At 44.9% G+C, this 17,775-nt stretch overlaps 1 protein-coding gene across 1 annotated transcript in view; it reads right to left on the bottom strand.

Moving 5' to 3' along the window:
* Positions 1-17,775, bottom strand: part of BCAP31 (B cell receptor associated protein 31) — a 50,991-nt gene that overhangs the window by 29,171 nt on the left and 4,045 nt on the right. The window contains exons 2-5 of the mRNA XM_070741353.1: positions 14,786-14,945; positions 13,371-13,471; positions 9,656-9,803; positions 532-667 (exon numbers count right to left, since the gene is read on the bottom strand). Coding sequence (XP_070597454.1) covers positions 532-667; positions 9,656-9,803; positions 13,371-13,471; positions 14,786-14,880 — 480 coding nt within the window. The 5' untranslated portion in view covers positions 14,881-14,945. The remainder of the gene's footprint in view (positions 1-531; positions 668-9,655; positions 9,804-13,370; positions 13,472-14,785; positions 14,946-17,775) is intronic.

The following is a 17,775-nucleotide window of genomic DNA, read 5'->3' as shown; positions in this document are numbered from 1 at the left end:
TCCCTTCTTCTCCTTTTCTCTCTCTCTCTCTCTCTTGCTTTCTTTCTCTCTCACTCTTGCTTTCTCTCTCTTTTGCTTTTCTTTCTCTCTCTCACACACTCTTTCTCTCTCTCTTGCTTTCTTTCTCTCTCTCACTCTCACTCTCTCTGTCAGCAAAACCTGAGCTTCCTTCTTCGCGGCACACCTGATCATGTCTCGTGGCACACTGGTTGGAAAACACCGTCTTAAGGGTTTGTTATCTGTACTTTGTAACTCCTGCTCTGTGCTGCATGCTATTGTCTGGTGCAAAAACCCCTACTCCCTGCAGCTAAAACCCCCCACGTTCCCCGGAGTCACGCACCTTCCCTGACATTGCTCAGCGCCCCCCCCCTCGGGGGTGCCCCCCCCCCCACTATTTGAAAAGCACCAATATAACGTAATAAAGAGACAATTGCAGTATTAAAAATGGGATGATGCTCGTGTCATATAACCAAGCCACATGGGCCAGGAGCCTTTCCTCCATTGCAGTTCTCAGGACCTCACAAGCCCTACCTTTTTCAGCATGTCATTCTCCTCCATATATTTCTTGGCAGCATCGCTTGCTCCTTCTGCCTGCTTCTTGAAGGCTTCATTAGAGGCCAGGATGGTAGCATGCTGTGAAATTAGGGTAGTCAGTCGTCTCAGGAGGCTGTAAGCATAAAGCAACTGGTTACACCCGAGGCTCTCGCCAGAGACTTCACAGAACGGAGAAGAAATGATATCAACAGAGAAGAAATACGAAAATAGACTAACAATACTGGGTCTAGAAAGCTTAGAACTGCAACGCCTAAAACACGGTTTAAGTATTGCCCACAAGATCATATGCTGCAACGTCCTGCCTGTCAATGACTACTTCAGCTTCAACCGCAACAACACAAGAGCACGCGACAGATTCAAACTTAATATTAACCACTCCAAACTTGACTGTAAAAAATATGACTTTAGCAATCGAGATGTCGAAGCGTGGAACTCATTACCAGAGTCCGTGGTGACATCCCCTAACCCCCAACATTTTCCCCTTAGACTATCCACGATTGACCTCTCCAGGTTCCTAAGAGGTCAGTAAGGGGCGTACATAAGTGCACCAGTGTGCCTTTCGTCCCCTGTCCAATTGTCTCTCCTTTATCTTATATATCTTTTCTTCCTTTCATATATCTTCTCCTCTATTTTTATATCTTTTCTTCTATCCTTTTGTTTATATATATTACTACATGTCTATTCTCTTCAATATGTATTGTGTATTGGATAAATAAATAAATAAATAAATAAATAAAAATGATATTAACAGAGAAGAAATGATATTAACGTTTCCAACGTTTCCCTAAACATGCAATTATTATGTGAGTTATTGAACTGCCTTCTGATAAATGGCAATTCTCTATAGATCAGGGGTATCAGGATCCATGGGCCACATCCAACCCACAGGGTGCTTAGATCTGGCCCACGGAGCTGCCCTGGAAACAGCGAAGGACTGACCTCCGGTACCTCTGCCAGTGAAAACGGACCTCGGGAGAGCCACACATGCAGTGATGGGCTCCTACGGGAATGGTCAGGAACGCAATTCCGGTAGCAAAATTTGGAGCTGCACCCCAGAGCACCCAATTTGCACTGAAAGATGTTGAACCAAAATGCATAAGCCACGCCCACAGTGTGGTAGTAAAAATTTTGGTAGCCCATCACTGCACACATGGCCCTCTCAAGTTCCCTTTTCACTGGCAGAGGGTTTCAGGAGGCCACCACAGCCAAAAACGGAGTTCTGGAGCCCTCCTGAGCTGAAAAACAACACTAATGTGGCCCTCAATGAAATCGAGTTTGACACCCCCGGCCTAGACTCTTGCCTGCTACTTGGAACTAAGTCAGTGATACCTTAGAGTTTTACTAGACATAAAAAGCCATGGCTGGTGGTTAAGTGGCCTGATGGATTTCAAACCTCAGCTTAGTCAATCTACAGTGGTACCTCTACCTAAGAACGCCTCTTCTTAAGAACTTTTCTAGATAAGAACCGGGTGTTGAAGATTTTTTTGCCTCTTCTTAAGAACCATTTTCTACTTAAGAACCCGAGAAAAATTCCCAGGAAATTTGAGAGCGGCACGTAGACCCGGCTAGTTTCCTGCCATTCCCCCTGGGTTTCTCTCTCTAGCACATTGTATGGGAGGCAGCCTCGTGCCGGGTGTATGGGAGGCGCATTCTCCTCCTCGCCACCTCAGAGTTTGTTTGTTTATTTATTTGTTTGTTTGTTTATTTATTTATTTATTTATTTATTTATTTATTTATTGGATTTGTATGCCGCCCCTCTCCGTAGACTTGGGGCGGCTAACAACAGTGATAGAAAACAGCATGTAACAATCCAATATTAAAACAACTAAGAAAAACCCGTTATTATAAAACCAAACATACATACAAACATACCATGCGTAAATTGTAAAGGCCCAGGGGGAAAGAGTATCTCAGTTCCCCCATGCCTGACGGCAAAGGTGGGTTTTAAGACGCTTACGAAAGGCGAGGAGGGTGGGGGCAATTCTAATCTCTGGGGGGAGTCCCTCTTTTTTCTTTTTAAGCCTTAAAGTTTTGGATTTTTTTGATTCCCCTCGCCTCACCTTCTTCCTCCTCCTCCCCCCTCCACCCATATTCCGACCTTTTATTTCTTTCCTAATGGGTCTGCACACATTATTTGGTTTTACATTGATTCCTATGGGAAAAATTGCTTCTACTTTCAAACGTTTGTACTTAAGAACCTGGTCACGGAACAAACTAAGTTCTTAAGTAGAGGCACCACTGTCCTTGGAAAGCTGTTGCCTTGACTGCCAATTCTCAAGACAGGCACTAGATTGAAAGAACAGGAAATGAACATCGTATAATTTTAGACCTGAATCCATTGCGGGTATCCTTGAAGCGTACTTATCCCCAATCAGAATAAAATGCATGCTTTGCATATATAAATCAGACACAAAAGAGCTTCCTGGGTGTATTTCTAGAAGGGAACGGAGAAAGAAATTCAACAGATATGAAGCTTGAATTAAAGGCACAATCTCCAATTTTAGAAGAATTGGGGGTGTTTTTTAACCAATCCATCAAAAAGAGAGAGTGCAATGAACCCGACAAAAGAGAAACTATGCAATTCTTGGCACAACTATGGGACAACCCTAAGAAACATAACAAGAAATCAGTTTGGATAAGGGATGGAAAGTGGGGGGAGGGAGAAGCCGGAACGAAGGAACTTGTAATAAAAGTAAAAATAATGAAGAAAAAGACAAGGAAAAACAAGAATTTGTCAGTCCCAGGTGAAGATGAACTACATCATGATTTTTGGTTGAAACATCTCATCAATCTGCACCCACTCATTGACAAGCAGTTTAACAACATATAGTATGGGGAGGGGGGGCTAAAACTGAAGATCGGTTAACATCTGGCAAAACCTAACTGATAATGAAAGTTTCAGCAAAAGGCACAGCACCTCACAACTACAAGCCAATTACCTGTAAATTGAAGCAGTACAATGTTGGCAAAGGAAACCAAAAAATAGTACCAATAGGGATAGGTGCCTTGGGTGAATTCCGGAGGTACCATTTGAATACTATCAGCGTGGACAAAATTACCATCAATCTGGTTCCTGTAGTAGGTTTTTAAAAAAATCATTTTAAATGTTTCTTTATCTTTGGATTGTAAGCCACACCGAATTTGGCATTAAGATGGCTGTTTTGAAGGAAGGAATGAAAATAGATGCCCGGTGTAGACCTCAACCAGCCAAGACGGACTGTGACAAGCGAGCAGTCCAACAGTCACACTCTGGTTTTATACCGGCTTCTCTCCAAGGAAGGAGGGGGAGGAGGAGATTTTTGATGAGCCTGTAGACTCATGAAAAGGCTAACAGTAAAAACAGGCAGAATGAAGACTGTTGTCCCTCCATAATTACTCTGAAGAGAGCTGACACTTCTTGCAACGAAGAAGCAGACCACTTTAAAAGCTGGTGTCGAGGCGAAAAAGTTTGCTTCTTTGGCCAGAAACACAGCAGAGACATAGAATTCATAGCTCGCACTTCCCCTTTTTTCCCATCCAACTGCATAATCTGGAAGATCCTCTTTGTATGCAACTTCTGCATTCCACACCGCATTCAGGCCGATTTACATGTCACAGGCACGGTTAGCAACCTTCTTAATGGTCTCTCCAAGCCAAAAGCAGCTGCTAATTAAACCCAAGAGTTGGGCAGGCAACTTCCCAAGTAGACCTAGGGATTTTAAAGACACAATTTCCTGATTCACTTGGGTGGTGAACAGCAGCTATTATGGTAGGCCGCAAGAGCACTAACGTTGCTTTTCTGAAAAAAGGGTGGTGCTGAAGAAAACTCTTGAGGATTTGAAATCTCACTCACCCAATGCCAAAGGCAGCAATTTCTATAAATTGACTAGACCAGGGGGAGGCAAAGTTGGGTCTTCTATGACATGTGGACTTCAACTCCCAGAATTCCTGAGCTAGCATGATTGGCTCAGGAATTCTGGGAGTTGAAGTCCACAAGTCATAGAAGAGCCGACTTTGCTAGCCCTGGCCTAGACCAAAGCTAGGAAGGTGCTATCTGTATTCCAAGTCACCTAATGACATATATGCAATGGTGGGATAATTACCAAGAGAAAGCATTCAATATCCTGGCTGATTCAGCTCAGAATTCTGGTTCCTGGACTAAAGAAATCTGTGAAGAGCCTGAGGACTGAGTGAGCAAGAGAGAGAGAGAGAGGAGGGGAGGGATGGAGATATGGTGTTCTAGCCTGCCACCTTGTGGCCAAACCTCCACAGCTCTTTCCACAATTACCAGAACAGCAAGAGGGAACATGGGAGAGTTGGATTGCAGATGTCTTTCACATAAGGTTACAGGCGGAGTTACCACCTACTCCCAGATGACAAACCTGTGGAACGCGGAACCATATCAGAAGGCATGCGAGACTTTGCCATGTTTCAACTCTAGCGCACATGCGACCAGCTGATTTTCAGCCTTGGGGGGCAAAAAATTCCCAAACGGGAAAACTGGAAGTTCGGAAAAATGCACTTCCGGTTTGCCGTCGTGCTGTTTTTTGCACTCCGTAGCTTTAGGAAGCTTCCCTGAACCCTCCCGAGTGCAAAAAACAGCACAACGGCAAACCAGAAGTGTGTTTCCCCGAAGTTCCAGTTTGCCCCCTTGGGCATTTTTTTCACCTACCAGCACTGTCCCCTGTAAGCTGCAAGCGCGGGCACACGCGCACCCCAAAATACCCCCCGCGCACCCTTTTCCAAGGGTGCGCAAGGAGCCGGGCGTTGGAGTTGGGGGCAGGGAGTGACGAAAGTACGGGGGCGCCGCGCACGCTCCCCATCCCCCTGCCAGCCGCGGAGTCGCGACCGCCCCCGCCTCCCCACAGTGTCTCCGGCCCCATGCCCCTGGCCTCTCACCGCTGCCCCCTGCCCGCCCGATTTGCCCCCTCTCCAGCTTTCTCCGCCTCCCGCCTTGGGGCGCGACTTCTCCCACGGCGGTGGTGGCTGCGGTTATTCCTCGTCATCCGCGCTCCCAGTCAGGGCGCTGCGAGAGGGTTTTCTCTGCGCACTTCGGGAATGCCCACCCCGCCCCTCTCGCAGCCCCTTCGCTGGGAGTGCTTTCATCCCGACGTTTCAGCAAGGGGGCTGCAGTAGAGGCAGGGCAGGCATTCCCGAAGCGCTCGGAGAAACCGCTCTTGCAGCCCCCTCGCTGACAGAGAAAGAGCAACAGACAGAGCAAAATGGAAAAAGAGAGGGAGAGAGAAAGTAAGTGAGAAAGAGAGAGAGAGAGAGAAAGGGGGGAGAGAGATAGCAAGAGAGAGAACAGGAGAGAGAGAGAAAGCAAGAGAGATAGAAAGAGTGAGAGAGAAAGAAAGCAATAGAGAGAGAGAAAGAAGCGGAAAGGGAAGCGGGGGAGTGCGCATGTGTGGGGAGGGAGTGTGGACACGCGCAAGCATGCTGGCACACCCACACACGCCCCTTTTGGCAGGTGAACCAAAAAAGGTTCACTATCCCTTGATCTACTCTCTTCCCCTACCAGAACAATGTGGCATGTTGTCTACTGTTATGCAACAGTTGTGTTTTTGTCATTCTGCACAACGTGCATCTTTGAATGGCATGATGGGGACCACACTTCAACTAGCACCAGATTAAACATAAATAAAGCAATTTTATTTTATTCATTTTTAATTTTTAATAATTTTAAGTTCCTTGGGTTTGAAGCACTGCATACCAAGACAACTAGGCACAAGAACAGTTTTTCCCCTGAACGCCATCACTCTGCTAAACAAATAATTCTCTCAACACTGTCAAACTTTTTACTAAATCTGCACTTCTATTTCTACTAGTTTTATCTCATCATTCCTATCACCCACATTTCCTCCCACTTAGGACTGTATGACTGTAACTTGTTGCTTTTATCTTAAGACTTTTATTAATATTGATTGTTTCTTCATTGCTTATTTGACTCCTATGATAATCATTAAATGTTGTACCACATGATTCTTAACAAGTGTATCTTTTTTCTTTTATGTACACTGAGCATATGCACCAAGACAAATTCCTTGTGTGTCCAATCACACTTGGCCAATAAAGAATTCTATTCTATTCTATTCTGGCTGGAGAATTCTGGGAGCAGAAGTCCACAAGTCTCATAAAAGTTGCCAGGTTTGAAGACCTCCGCCCTACAGAGACCCTTGTAGTGGTGTAATAAACATTCTGTTCATGGAACAATGAGTTTCAGATGGTCCAATTCCAAACCAAGTACGTATATTTTAAATGCTAGGAAATGTGCATAGAATGAATCCGTTCTGACTATGGAGCGAAGCACAGTTGGGTTTTGGCAGAAATTATTTGGGAAAGTAAGAATAGGAAAACTCTAAAACAGCAGCTGAAGGGAAGAAAGTGAAGATAGTGGGAAGAGCAGGTGACTCGGGGGTTGGGGGGGTCGGGAGTATGCTTGGCAGCTGGGAGCCTGTTCCAAACCCTGGAGATCAATGCAATAAAGAACAGGTGCAAAGGCCACATATCAGAAATGTCAAACACGCGATGACACATTGTCGACACGTGACATGTTACTACTTTTTCCCTCTTTGCTAAACCAGGGTTGGGTGTGGCCAGCCTGTGATGCATCCAGCCTGTGGGTTTGAGACCCCTGCCATATATGGACAGCAGCCGAGAGAATAGAAAGGCTGGTGGGATATACGTGCTAATGGGAAGAACACAGACACTGCAAAGATGAGGAGCATGGTTCAAGACAATGGGCCATGCTAAGCGAACAATGCAAGCTGCAGCTAAGGTGGAACATGATGGGGATATTTATTTATTTATTTATTCAATTTTTATGCCGCCCTTCTCCTTAGACTCAGGGCGGCTTACAACATGTTAGCAATAGCACTTTTTTAACAGAGCTAGGCTATTGCCCCCACAATCCGGGTCCTGGAAACTAACTGACCAAAGGAAAGGAAGGAGAGGAGGTGATGCTCATTAGCCTTGACCTCCTTGCCCTTAAAATTGCTCTAGGTCAGTGTTTCTCAATTATTTTGTTACACCCCTCCCCCCACCAGGAAGAAGTAAATATTTCATGCCTCCCAACTCTCCACCGTGACTGTAAATAGTCCCCAAATTGGGCCCCACTTTGAGACACACGTCCTGCCTGACCCATGTAGCGATACCTCCATCACGTTCCTTGACGTTGTGTCCAGGGCAGCCCTTTCTAAAAGAAAACATCTCGTGCGTTCAGTCAAACTTCTCAAACTGGTGAGAGGTTTTCTTTTAGAACGGGATGCCCTGGACACAACGCCGAAGAACGTGACGGAGGTACCGGAACCCTGCAGTGGAAAAAGCATCTTCTCCAGGGTAACACACACACACACACACACACGGCATCACTCCACAACTCCGGGGGGGGGGGTGCTCCACTATTTGAGAAGCACTGCTCTAGGACCTTCTATATTCTGTTTCATCCAAAACATGGAACCGTCCCATTTTGAGTTCTGTTTCTGCCACATGATGACCCAATCCCAAATGGTTCAGCAAAACTGCCAAAGTGCAATGATTTTCTTGTAGTTTGAGGGGGAAAAACATATTTCCCATTTGTCTATACTCCGAAAACCAGATGATTTGGTTTCCCATAAACGTCTTTCTACTCTCTGGAAGAACGAGGATTCCAAATAAGGTTTCTTTTGGCGGCCTTCATGAATGGCCAAATCATGTGAGATTGATAGGGTTTATTAGCATCTGCAAGACTGACCCCACTAACAAAAGGCTGATCTTAGGAATGATACCAATAGCAACAGCATGTAAACTTATATACAGCTTTACAGTGCTTTTACAGCCCAACAATTTGGGTCCTCATTTTACCCACCTTGGAAGGATGGAAGGCTGAGTGAACCTTGAGCCTGGGTGAGATTTGAACTGCCAGCAGTTAGTTGAAGTAGCCTGCAGTACTGCACTCTAACCACTGCGCCACCTAGGTAACTATACAGTGAACCCTCGATCATCGCGAGGGTTCCGTTCCAGGACCCCACGCGATGATCGATTTTTAGCGAAGTAGCGGTGCGGAAGTAAAAACACCATCTGCGCGTGCGCAGATGGTGTTTTTGCTTCTACTGCCGCCCGTCCTTCGCCCGCCCACCCCGTTGCTCGCGCAACGGCTTCCCTGGGTGCCCGCTCGCTTGGGAACATCCCAGCTCCGCTCCCCAGCTGGGAAGCGGATCTAGGGAGTCCCCACCGCGCGCGCGTTGCTGGGGAAAGCGCGCGCGCTTGGGAACATCCCAGCTCCGCTCCCCAGCTGGGAAGCGGATCTAGGGAGTCCCCAAGCGCGCGCGCTTTCCCCAGCAACGCGCGCGCGGTGGGGACTCCCTAGATCCGCTTCCCAGCTGGGGAGCGGAGCTAGGCTGCCCCAAGCTCGCGCGCGCCGCCCGCCCGCCCACGCTGTTGCCGGCTCCGCTTCCCAGCTGGGAAGCGAAGCTAGGGTGCCCCAAGCTCGCGCTCCAGCCCACCGCCGCTGGGGTCTTACCGGGGCAGGAGGGGGAAGACCCAGGGAAGCCTCTGCCCGGCGGGGAAACTCCACCATCTACGCATGCGTGGAAGGGCACGCATGCGCAGATGGTGGAGTTTACTTCCGGGTTGAAAACTAGCGAAATAGCCCTTTCGCGATCCTTGAGGACGCGAAACTCGAGGGTTCACTGTACTGCTCAAAAAAATAAAGGGAACACTCAAATAGCACATTCTAGATCTGAATGAATGAAATATTCTCATAGTTGAATGTGCACAACAGCATGTGAAATTGATTGTCAATCAGTGTTGCTTCCTAAGTGGACCGTTTGATTTCACAGAAGTTTGATTTATTGTGTTGTTTAAGTGTTCCCTTTATTCTTTTGAGCAGTGTATATGTATTGCAATGTTAATGGCAGCATGTTTTACATACACACATTTCCAATTCTCCTCCAATTCCTTCCTACTAAAAGCTTTGCTACAACCAAATAATCCAGTTTCTTTAATCTGGTGTAATTTAAATGTGTTGAATATTAGCAACCACTGGCTAGTGTGCTGGCTAGGTAATGATGGCCCTAAATGTCTGAGAACTGCAAGTTTGTGAGATGAATTTATTTCAACAGTGCTCCTTTTGGGTACTCACAAGGCCATCAACAATGAAAAGCCAGCAATGTAGAGGTTTCTTTGGGCCCGGAAGAGCTTCATGTGAAAATGCTCCATAGCCCCAGGGCTGTTCTGCAGGTTCACTTTCTCTGTCACATCATCGTATTTCCGGATCTCACGAATGGCATCTGCAATGGCATCATGGAGAGACAATCAAAGCTCTGCATACATAAAATTCATTTACAAATTCCAGCCAGTTTGTACAAACATAGCCCAATATCCCTTATGGCTTTATGTGTGTGGTTATTTGTTACAGTGTTTCCCAACCTTGGCTAGCCCTCTGGGAATGAGTCGGATTGAGCGAGGAATGGGATATGAACAGGAAAACTCTGGATTACAGAGATATGAACTCTTAATTGCCTCAAGATTCTCTTTTCCACATTGGAGGAAGAGAACTGGTGCACTGAACAATGCCCTAGTTTGAATCTCTGCCCTGTCAAGAGATTTCTAGATCAGTGTTTCCCAACCTTGGCTCCTTTAAGATATCTGGACTTCAACTCCCAGAATTCCCTAGCCAGCATTCGCTGGCTGGGGAATTCTGGGAGTTGAAGTCCAAATATCTTCAAGCTGCCAAGGTTGGGAAACACTGATTTATTATTAAGAACATCTCAGACAAATACGGTGGTACCTCATCTTACGAACGCCTCTTCTAACAAACTTTTCGCGATACGAACCCAGTGTTTAAGATTTTTTTGCCTCTTCTTCCAAACTATTTTCACCTTACAAACACAGGCCGCTGCTGCTGGGATGAAGGGGTTTCTTTTTTGAAGAAAGAAAAGGGAGGGGCGACTTGGAGACGGAAAGAGTTTGCATTAACAAAGCTAGGAGAACGGAGTGCTTGCAGAGGCACTGAAAGGGTGTCTTTTGAAGAAAGAAAAGGGAGGGGCGCCCCCCTTGCCTTTCTTCCTTCCCACTCACCCTTTAGCCTAGCCTTGCTTCTTCCACCCGCCCCCTTTCGCTGCTCCTCCCTGCCCTCTGTTCGCCTCCCTTCTAAAGTTTGGGATTTTCCTGAAGGATTTGCACCTTTTACATTGATTCCTATGGGAAACATTGTTTTGTCTTACGAACTTTTCACCTTACGAACCTTGTCTTGGAACCAATTAAGTTCGTAAGACAAGGTATCACTGTACTCAATATAAACACCACAAAATAGGATACCCAACAGAGCCAGTTCACCAGCAGAGCAGGTATATTTCAAACATGTTCCTAAGTTATTAGTGGGGATTCCATGAATACCATCCAATGGAACTGAACTGCAGAGATCTGCTCATGCCAAACTACAGTGTTCCCTCGATTTTTGTGGGGGATGCGTTCTGAGACCACCTGCGAAAGTCGAATTTCCGCAAAGTAGAGATGCGGAAGTAAATACAGCATTTTTGGCTATGGACAGTATCACAAGCCTTCCCTTAACACTTTAAACCCCTAAATTACCATTTCCCATTCCCTTAACAACCATTTACTCACCATTATTACTGTACTCACCATTGAATAAGACACTTAGTGATCCTGATATTTATAAACATAATTATTTATTAACAATAATTTTTTTTTGTTATTTATTTGCAAAAATTATTAGTTTGGCGATGACATATGACATCATCGGGTGTGAAACACCGTGGTATAGGGAAAAAACTGTGAAGTATTTTTTAATTAATATTTTTTGAAAAACCGTGGTATAGGCTATTCGCGAAGTTTGAACCCGCGAAAATCGAGGGAACACTGTACTGTACTATAATTTACTCCAAGATATTTGCTCCTAGGCCCAAGAAATTAATCTCAGTAGCGAGGCAAACTAGTTGCTGTTATTGCTACTTTTTATTATTCTTTGACTGTAAATCACAGCTAAGAACAAAATTCTAGTATTTCTAATTGCTGTTTGAGAGTCCTTTGATTTATGTAACATGTTTAAATAATTATTTTGTCCTTCCCATTCAGTTGTTATCCTCAATTCATTTGTGTTGTTTATTTAGATGTATTTTTTAGTCTTTTTCTCTGTAACTCAGCAGTTGGGCAAATTCTCCTGAGTTATCTATGGCCCTTTGTTTTCTTTCCACAGCTGTTCCCAACTTATCATCACATGGTCTACATGTGTTATTTTGATTTTCGCATGTGGCGTGTTTCTGTCTCATCGTTCGGGGCATCACACATTTCAATCTTCTGTAGGAGGGCTCTCCGACTGCCACATTATCTGCATCTGTGATTGGAGCACAGAGGCCGCTGTTATTGTCTGGTTGGCCGTGGGTTCATTTGAGACCATGTATGGGGTACCTGAGCACTGACTGTGACCCTCTTTTGCTAACACTGGTGGCTATTCCATTTCTTTTGTGCTTTTCTCATCCACAGAAGATACACTGCTTGACCGGTATGGCGTTTCAGCCCATTCACTCTGCTGATTCCCAAAACTTTAATGTTCAGACTCGACATTTCTGCTCTGCGTAAATCAAGTTGCCTTTGGTTAATGGGTCTGACATTCCATATACCAGTGAGGGCGAACCCATGGCAGGTTTGCCACAGGAGGCAGGCAGAGCCATTTCTGCGGTCACGCAAGCTGTTGCCCTACCTAGCTCAGCTCCAGCGTACATGCGTGCACCAGCCAGCTGATTTTTGGCTGACCCCCACCCAGCCACCCCTCCCAGGAGTCTCCATACGACCCAGTTTTGGATGCCTAGTAAGTACATGGCTTGTGTAGAGGTTCTGGGAGGGCATTTTCAGCTTCCGGATGGTCAGAGGGGTGGGGTGGAGGCCGTTTTTACCCTCTCCAGGCTCCAGGAAAGCCTCTGGAGCCAGGAAAGTGTCTGGAGCCTGGGGACAGTGAGAAACAGGCCTACCGGGCCTACTGGAAGTCAAGAATCAGGCCGTTTCCAGGCTCTGGAGGGCCTGGGGGGGCATTTTTGCTTTTTCCAGGCTCCAGGAAAGTCTTTGGAGCCAAGAAAGCACCTGGAGCCTGGGGAGGGCAAAATGGGCCTACCGGGTCCACTGGAAGTTGGAAAATGGGCTGTTTCCAGCCTTCGGTAGCTTCAGGGAAGTCTGCTAAGGCCCCAAATGGGATGGGGGTGTTGTACACGCATGCGTGGGGGAGCACAGGATTGCACACACATGCACATGGGGACGGGGCACGGGGACATCAAATTATGGGTGCGGACACACATGTGCAATATCACACATGTGCGCGCTTTCAACACCCGAGGGGAAAAAAGTTCGCCACCACTGCCACATACTAATGGTATATGGGATTTGGGAGCATCAAATTTTCCTTTTACTTTTGATAGATCAATAGCTTAACATCTTTTCAATCCATCACCAATATTAGTCACAACTGCCCTCTGTTCTTCCTCAGCAGCTGGTTGGACATCTTCTATCCTGGGGGCTTATCTTCCAGCACATAGGACCATCTGTTTGGCTCTGTTGGCAGAAATCTGGGGCCAGATACTTCCTTCCCGAATTCCCTTTTTTTAAATTTTCCATAAATACATGCCAGTTGCCAAGCACCTGAATTCTGATTACGTGACCTTGGGGATGCTGCAATGATCACAAGTGTGGCAATTGGCCATAAGTCACTTTTGTTTCATTGCCACTGAACGGTCAGTAAACGAATGGTCAAGGATTACCTGTATGCACATGGGCAGACCTTTATGAATAAGTGGCATTAATAATACTGTAAACACCAGTAACCAATTGCATAGACTTCTACTTACCAAAAAACAACAAAACAAGGATGATTATAAGTACGACAAAGAAAGTGTTTCCATAAACCACAAGGAGCGTCACCAAACGGGACTTGAAGATTTTCTGCCACCTGTAGAAAAATATCCAACATTAAGAAGAAAGGGGTTGGAATGCACCCATCGGAATGCAATGCATGTTACATCATGGCTTAGCAAATGTTTTAGATCAGGAGGCCCCAAATCTTGCAACTTTAAGACTTGTGAACTTAAACTCCCAGAATTCTATGCTGGCTGGAGAATACTGGGAGTTGAAGTCCACAAGTCTTAAAGTTGCCAAGTTTGAGGACCTCTGTTGTACATATTGGCTGCTGCCTCCCAAATGACTTTTAAAAATGACCGAACCCTCATGGTTATGACAATTATGCTGCCAAGGAAAAAAAGAGCTAAGGAGCAGAGGCATAAAATGAAAAAAAAATCACATGAACCATGCCTGACACATGTCAATTCATCATTTCTGACTGGTTGTTAAGCAGGATATCACATGCTTACCATCTGCAACATTTCTGCCAGCTTCACCATTGACTTCGCTTGTTGGAAGATGGGCATGAAGGACCAGAACAGTCATTGTGTGACTACCGACTAACTATGGTTAGTTAGTTGGCCACTATTAATGAATGCCAACTGCCAAACACCCAAACTGAGATGGGATCATGGGGATATCGTGACAGCTGTAACTTCAAGGACCTATTGCGCTCCCCTTTTTTTAGTGGAGTTATGACTTTGACCGGTCACTGAACAAGCAGTTGGTAAGTGAGAACTACTTGCACAATGCAATCTACAACCCAGATTTGAATTTCCAACCACCTCCCCTTGAGTCATGAGACTGTATTTTAGCTGCTTGGCAACCACCATGGATTTATGGCTGTTTGGAGCATCCTTGAGTCACATGACCACAATTTAGTTTTGCTGGAAACTGGTGTGTATGTGTGGTTTCTGGCCAAAATAAAATCTCTCAGCAACATAAGGCTTGCTGCAAAAAAGATCCTAAAATCAGGCATGATCATACTTAATGACCATCATAGTTTATAATCATTAATTGTGGTCTAATTGCGGTCCTCTGTAAGAGGATTCCCTGTAGCCTCAAAACCAAAGTAGTTAATTAACACAAACTTGAGCAACTGCTTACGTTTAACACACAAGCACATACAGGCCGATTATCCCAGTCTCCTTTGGATTCTTGGCATTGGTTAAAAATATATTCTCCTGCCTGCTTTCGGGTATTAATTACTCTCACCCATCATCCCAAGTTCCTTTTTCGGTGTCACTCCCTCTTCAATCCTCTGGAAACCAAGCTGAGTCTTGACCTACATTTTTGCATTTCTCAGCAGACTCAGCCTTCAAGGTTTCAGGGACCCATCCCACACTCACCCCTCCTAGCTCCTCACCTTGTTGCAGAAATAAAGGGAATGCAGAGGAGAAACACAAGGAGGACTTCGGCATAGAGAAAAGTGGCCACAGCTGCCCACTGGAGACTCATCATGGAAGTTATGGGAAGGAAACGGCTCCAAGAAAAAGCTGGGATTCACCGCTAAACAGAACTTTTAGCTGAAAGGGAGAGAGAACAAGCTATTAGAATACAAAATGTACAGTGTCATCCAGTAGTCAAAGGGTTTAATTGAAAACGAATTCAAGAAGGAAAAGGTTTTAACCAAGGCAAACCTGAGTGTCTGAAGAGACAACTATGCTTACGTATCACAAGTGTAATAGTTCCAAGGCACTCTAATAGCCCCATAGGACAAGCTCCATAGGAGGGGTGGTTCCACTTTAGCAATTTTAACTCCTGTGGACTTCAACTCCCAGAATTCCCCAGACAACCACACTGGCTAGGGAATTCTGGGAGTTGAAGTCCAGAAGTCTTGAAGTTGCCAAGATTGGACACCCCTTCATCTGCCCCTATTCGATGCAAGGTCAGAGCTCAGGGGAGAAGGGTGCTTTATTATCTCATGCAATAATATCTATGCTGAACATATTGTGCCCCAGCCCAAGTTATGACTGAATGTGACATAATGGTTTTAAGACATGGGCTTTTAGGGTTGTTTAAGTTTGGATTTTAGTAGGTCTAATGGATTTTAGATTTTAAATCGGTTTAGTTTTAACTTCAATTTCTACTATGCTACATTTATATATTTATATTTATGTGATAAGTCGCCCTGAGAAGGGTGGCATAGAAATATATAAATACAGCGTTCCCTCGATTTTCGCGGGGGATGCGTTCCGAGACCGCCCGTGAAAGTCGAATTTCCACGAAGTACAGATGCGGAAGTAAATACACTATTTTTGGCTATGAACAGTATCACAAGCCTTCCCTTAACACTTTAAACCCCTAAATTGCTATTTCCCATTCCCTTAGCAACCATTCAGATTATTACTCACCATGTTTATTTATTTAAAAAAAACATTTATTAAAGGCGGTCGAAAGTCTGGCGATGACGTATGATGTCATCGGGCAGGAAAAACTGTGGTATAGGGAAAAAAACTGCAAAGTATTTTTTAATTAATATTTTTGAAAAACCGTGGTATAGCCTTTTCGCAAAGCTCGAACCCGCGAAAATCGAGGGACCACTGTATATATAAATATATATAAATATATACAGTATATATATACTGTATATGTATGTAAGTAAAATAAATAATAAGTAAATAAATAAATAAGTAAATAAATACATAAAGCAGGGGCAGCCTCATTTTCAGCCAGAAATAGGATACAAATAAGGCTCCGAATTTTCCTCAATAAAAAGATCCAAAATCTGTGACAGATGACTGTCATTGGGGGAGTGGGTGGATGTAGTTGCAAATAGCCTGATGACTGCTCAGCTATTCCTCTCAGATGAAGGCCAGAAGATGCAAATGCTGTTCCCAATAATGGCCATCCCCCCATCCCCCCCCCCCTGCTCTTTTCCTCTTCAGCAGGCAAGCTCCCCAGGTTATCTCTGAAGATCAATCTGTCAGCAGATCAGTACAGTAAAGTACAGAATGGAGCAGATCAAGTTCCATCCATAAATCACATGACCACGCTTGCCTAACTCTCGCCAGGTGGATTCAAATAAGATGCACTGTGTTACACAGCTTCAATCCTGCCACACCCCAAATATATTCTATGCTGCAATTAAGGAGTTAAAAAAAGCTCCGCCACTGCTGAACTACAACTCCCAGCAACCCCTGCAAGGCGCTACCAATGGAAAGGAATCCTGGGAGATACAGGGAGAACTGGTCTGCAGTTCCTAAATTACAGTAATTTCTCTGTTTTTTTCCCCCCTACGGGTTTAGAATAAGAATTAAAAGAATACCAATGTAAGAGATAAAAGAGCTAGCAGAATGCATGCTAAACAAGTTATGAATTCAAAAAATATAACCCCAGGAAAAGGAAATCTTGTGCCATAATGAAAATATTCTGAGGACGAAGAGAAATCATTTTTTGGATCCCAGGGGAAATTGCACATATAGCCTCCTTAAGGTATAACGGTACTTGGCAACCGGTCTGCATTTGTGGTGGATTGAATCATCCCCACGGTCACATGATCACCATTTATGATGTTTTTGCCAAAAACTTCAGGGTTGCAGCAAAAATGCCCCATGGCAAATAATGGTTTCCACAAAAAGGTTATGAAATCAGATCTGGTAACAAGATGACCTGCCTTATGTCTCTTGCCATTTGCAACTGAAAGAGGCAGCCACCACTACAGCCGTAAGTTGGGGAGCACTTGTATAGGATAAGGGTAAGATTTATGCTTTAAAGTTGCTATTATCCTTCAAGAATTAGAAAAGCAAAAATAGTGCCATTTCTCAGAGGGCAAAAATATTTTTTTCCACAGTCAGAATAACAAGATTGAATCCAAAGTGGTTTGTGGCTTGATTTATTTATTAGTTATGCCTGTATGCCACCCAACTCCCGAAGGATTATGGGCGGCTTCCAGTAAGTAAAAACAATTCTTAAAAGCCGCATAAAAACATTAATTAAGATGTAGGCATAAATTCATCAATTGCGTACAACAAATGAAATACATGAATGAGATGGCAGTTTACTTGTATTTCACTAGTCACTTAAAAAAATAATAATAATAAAGACATCCAGAAAGCTGGAAAATAAGGAAGGGAGGGGGCGGAAGAAGGGACAGGCAAGAAGAGAGAATGTAGTTGCCAGACTTAAAGGTGCTTTTTCAAAGCCCAGTTGCCTTTAGTAAAAGGACCTTTGGGACAACCATGGTCTGCATCCGGGGTGAAGTGCTTCCGGTTCACTCCTGCCTGTCGATCGTCGGAGAGCCGGCCCCAAAGACAAAGTGTTCTGCACATGCACAGAGGGTAAAAGAACCCAAATGGCAGCGTCCTGGTGGAGTCTCACACTGCCTTCGCGACCGGCTCTCCGACAACTGACAAG

The sequence above is a fragment of the Erythrolamprus reginae genome, chromosome 2 (assembly GCF_031021105.1).
Source record: "Erythrolamprus reginae isolate rEryReg1 chromosome 2, rEryReg1.hap1, whole genome shotgun sequence".
NCBI classification, from domain to species: Eukaryota; Metazoa; Chordata; class Lepidosauria; order Squamata; family Dipsadidae; genus Erythrolamprus; species Erythrolamprus reginae.
The sequence above is the reverse complement of the archived record's forward strand: the minus strand, read 5'-3'. Positions and strand labels throughout refer to the sequence as shown.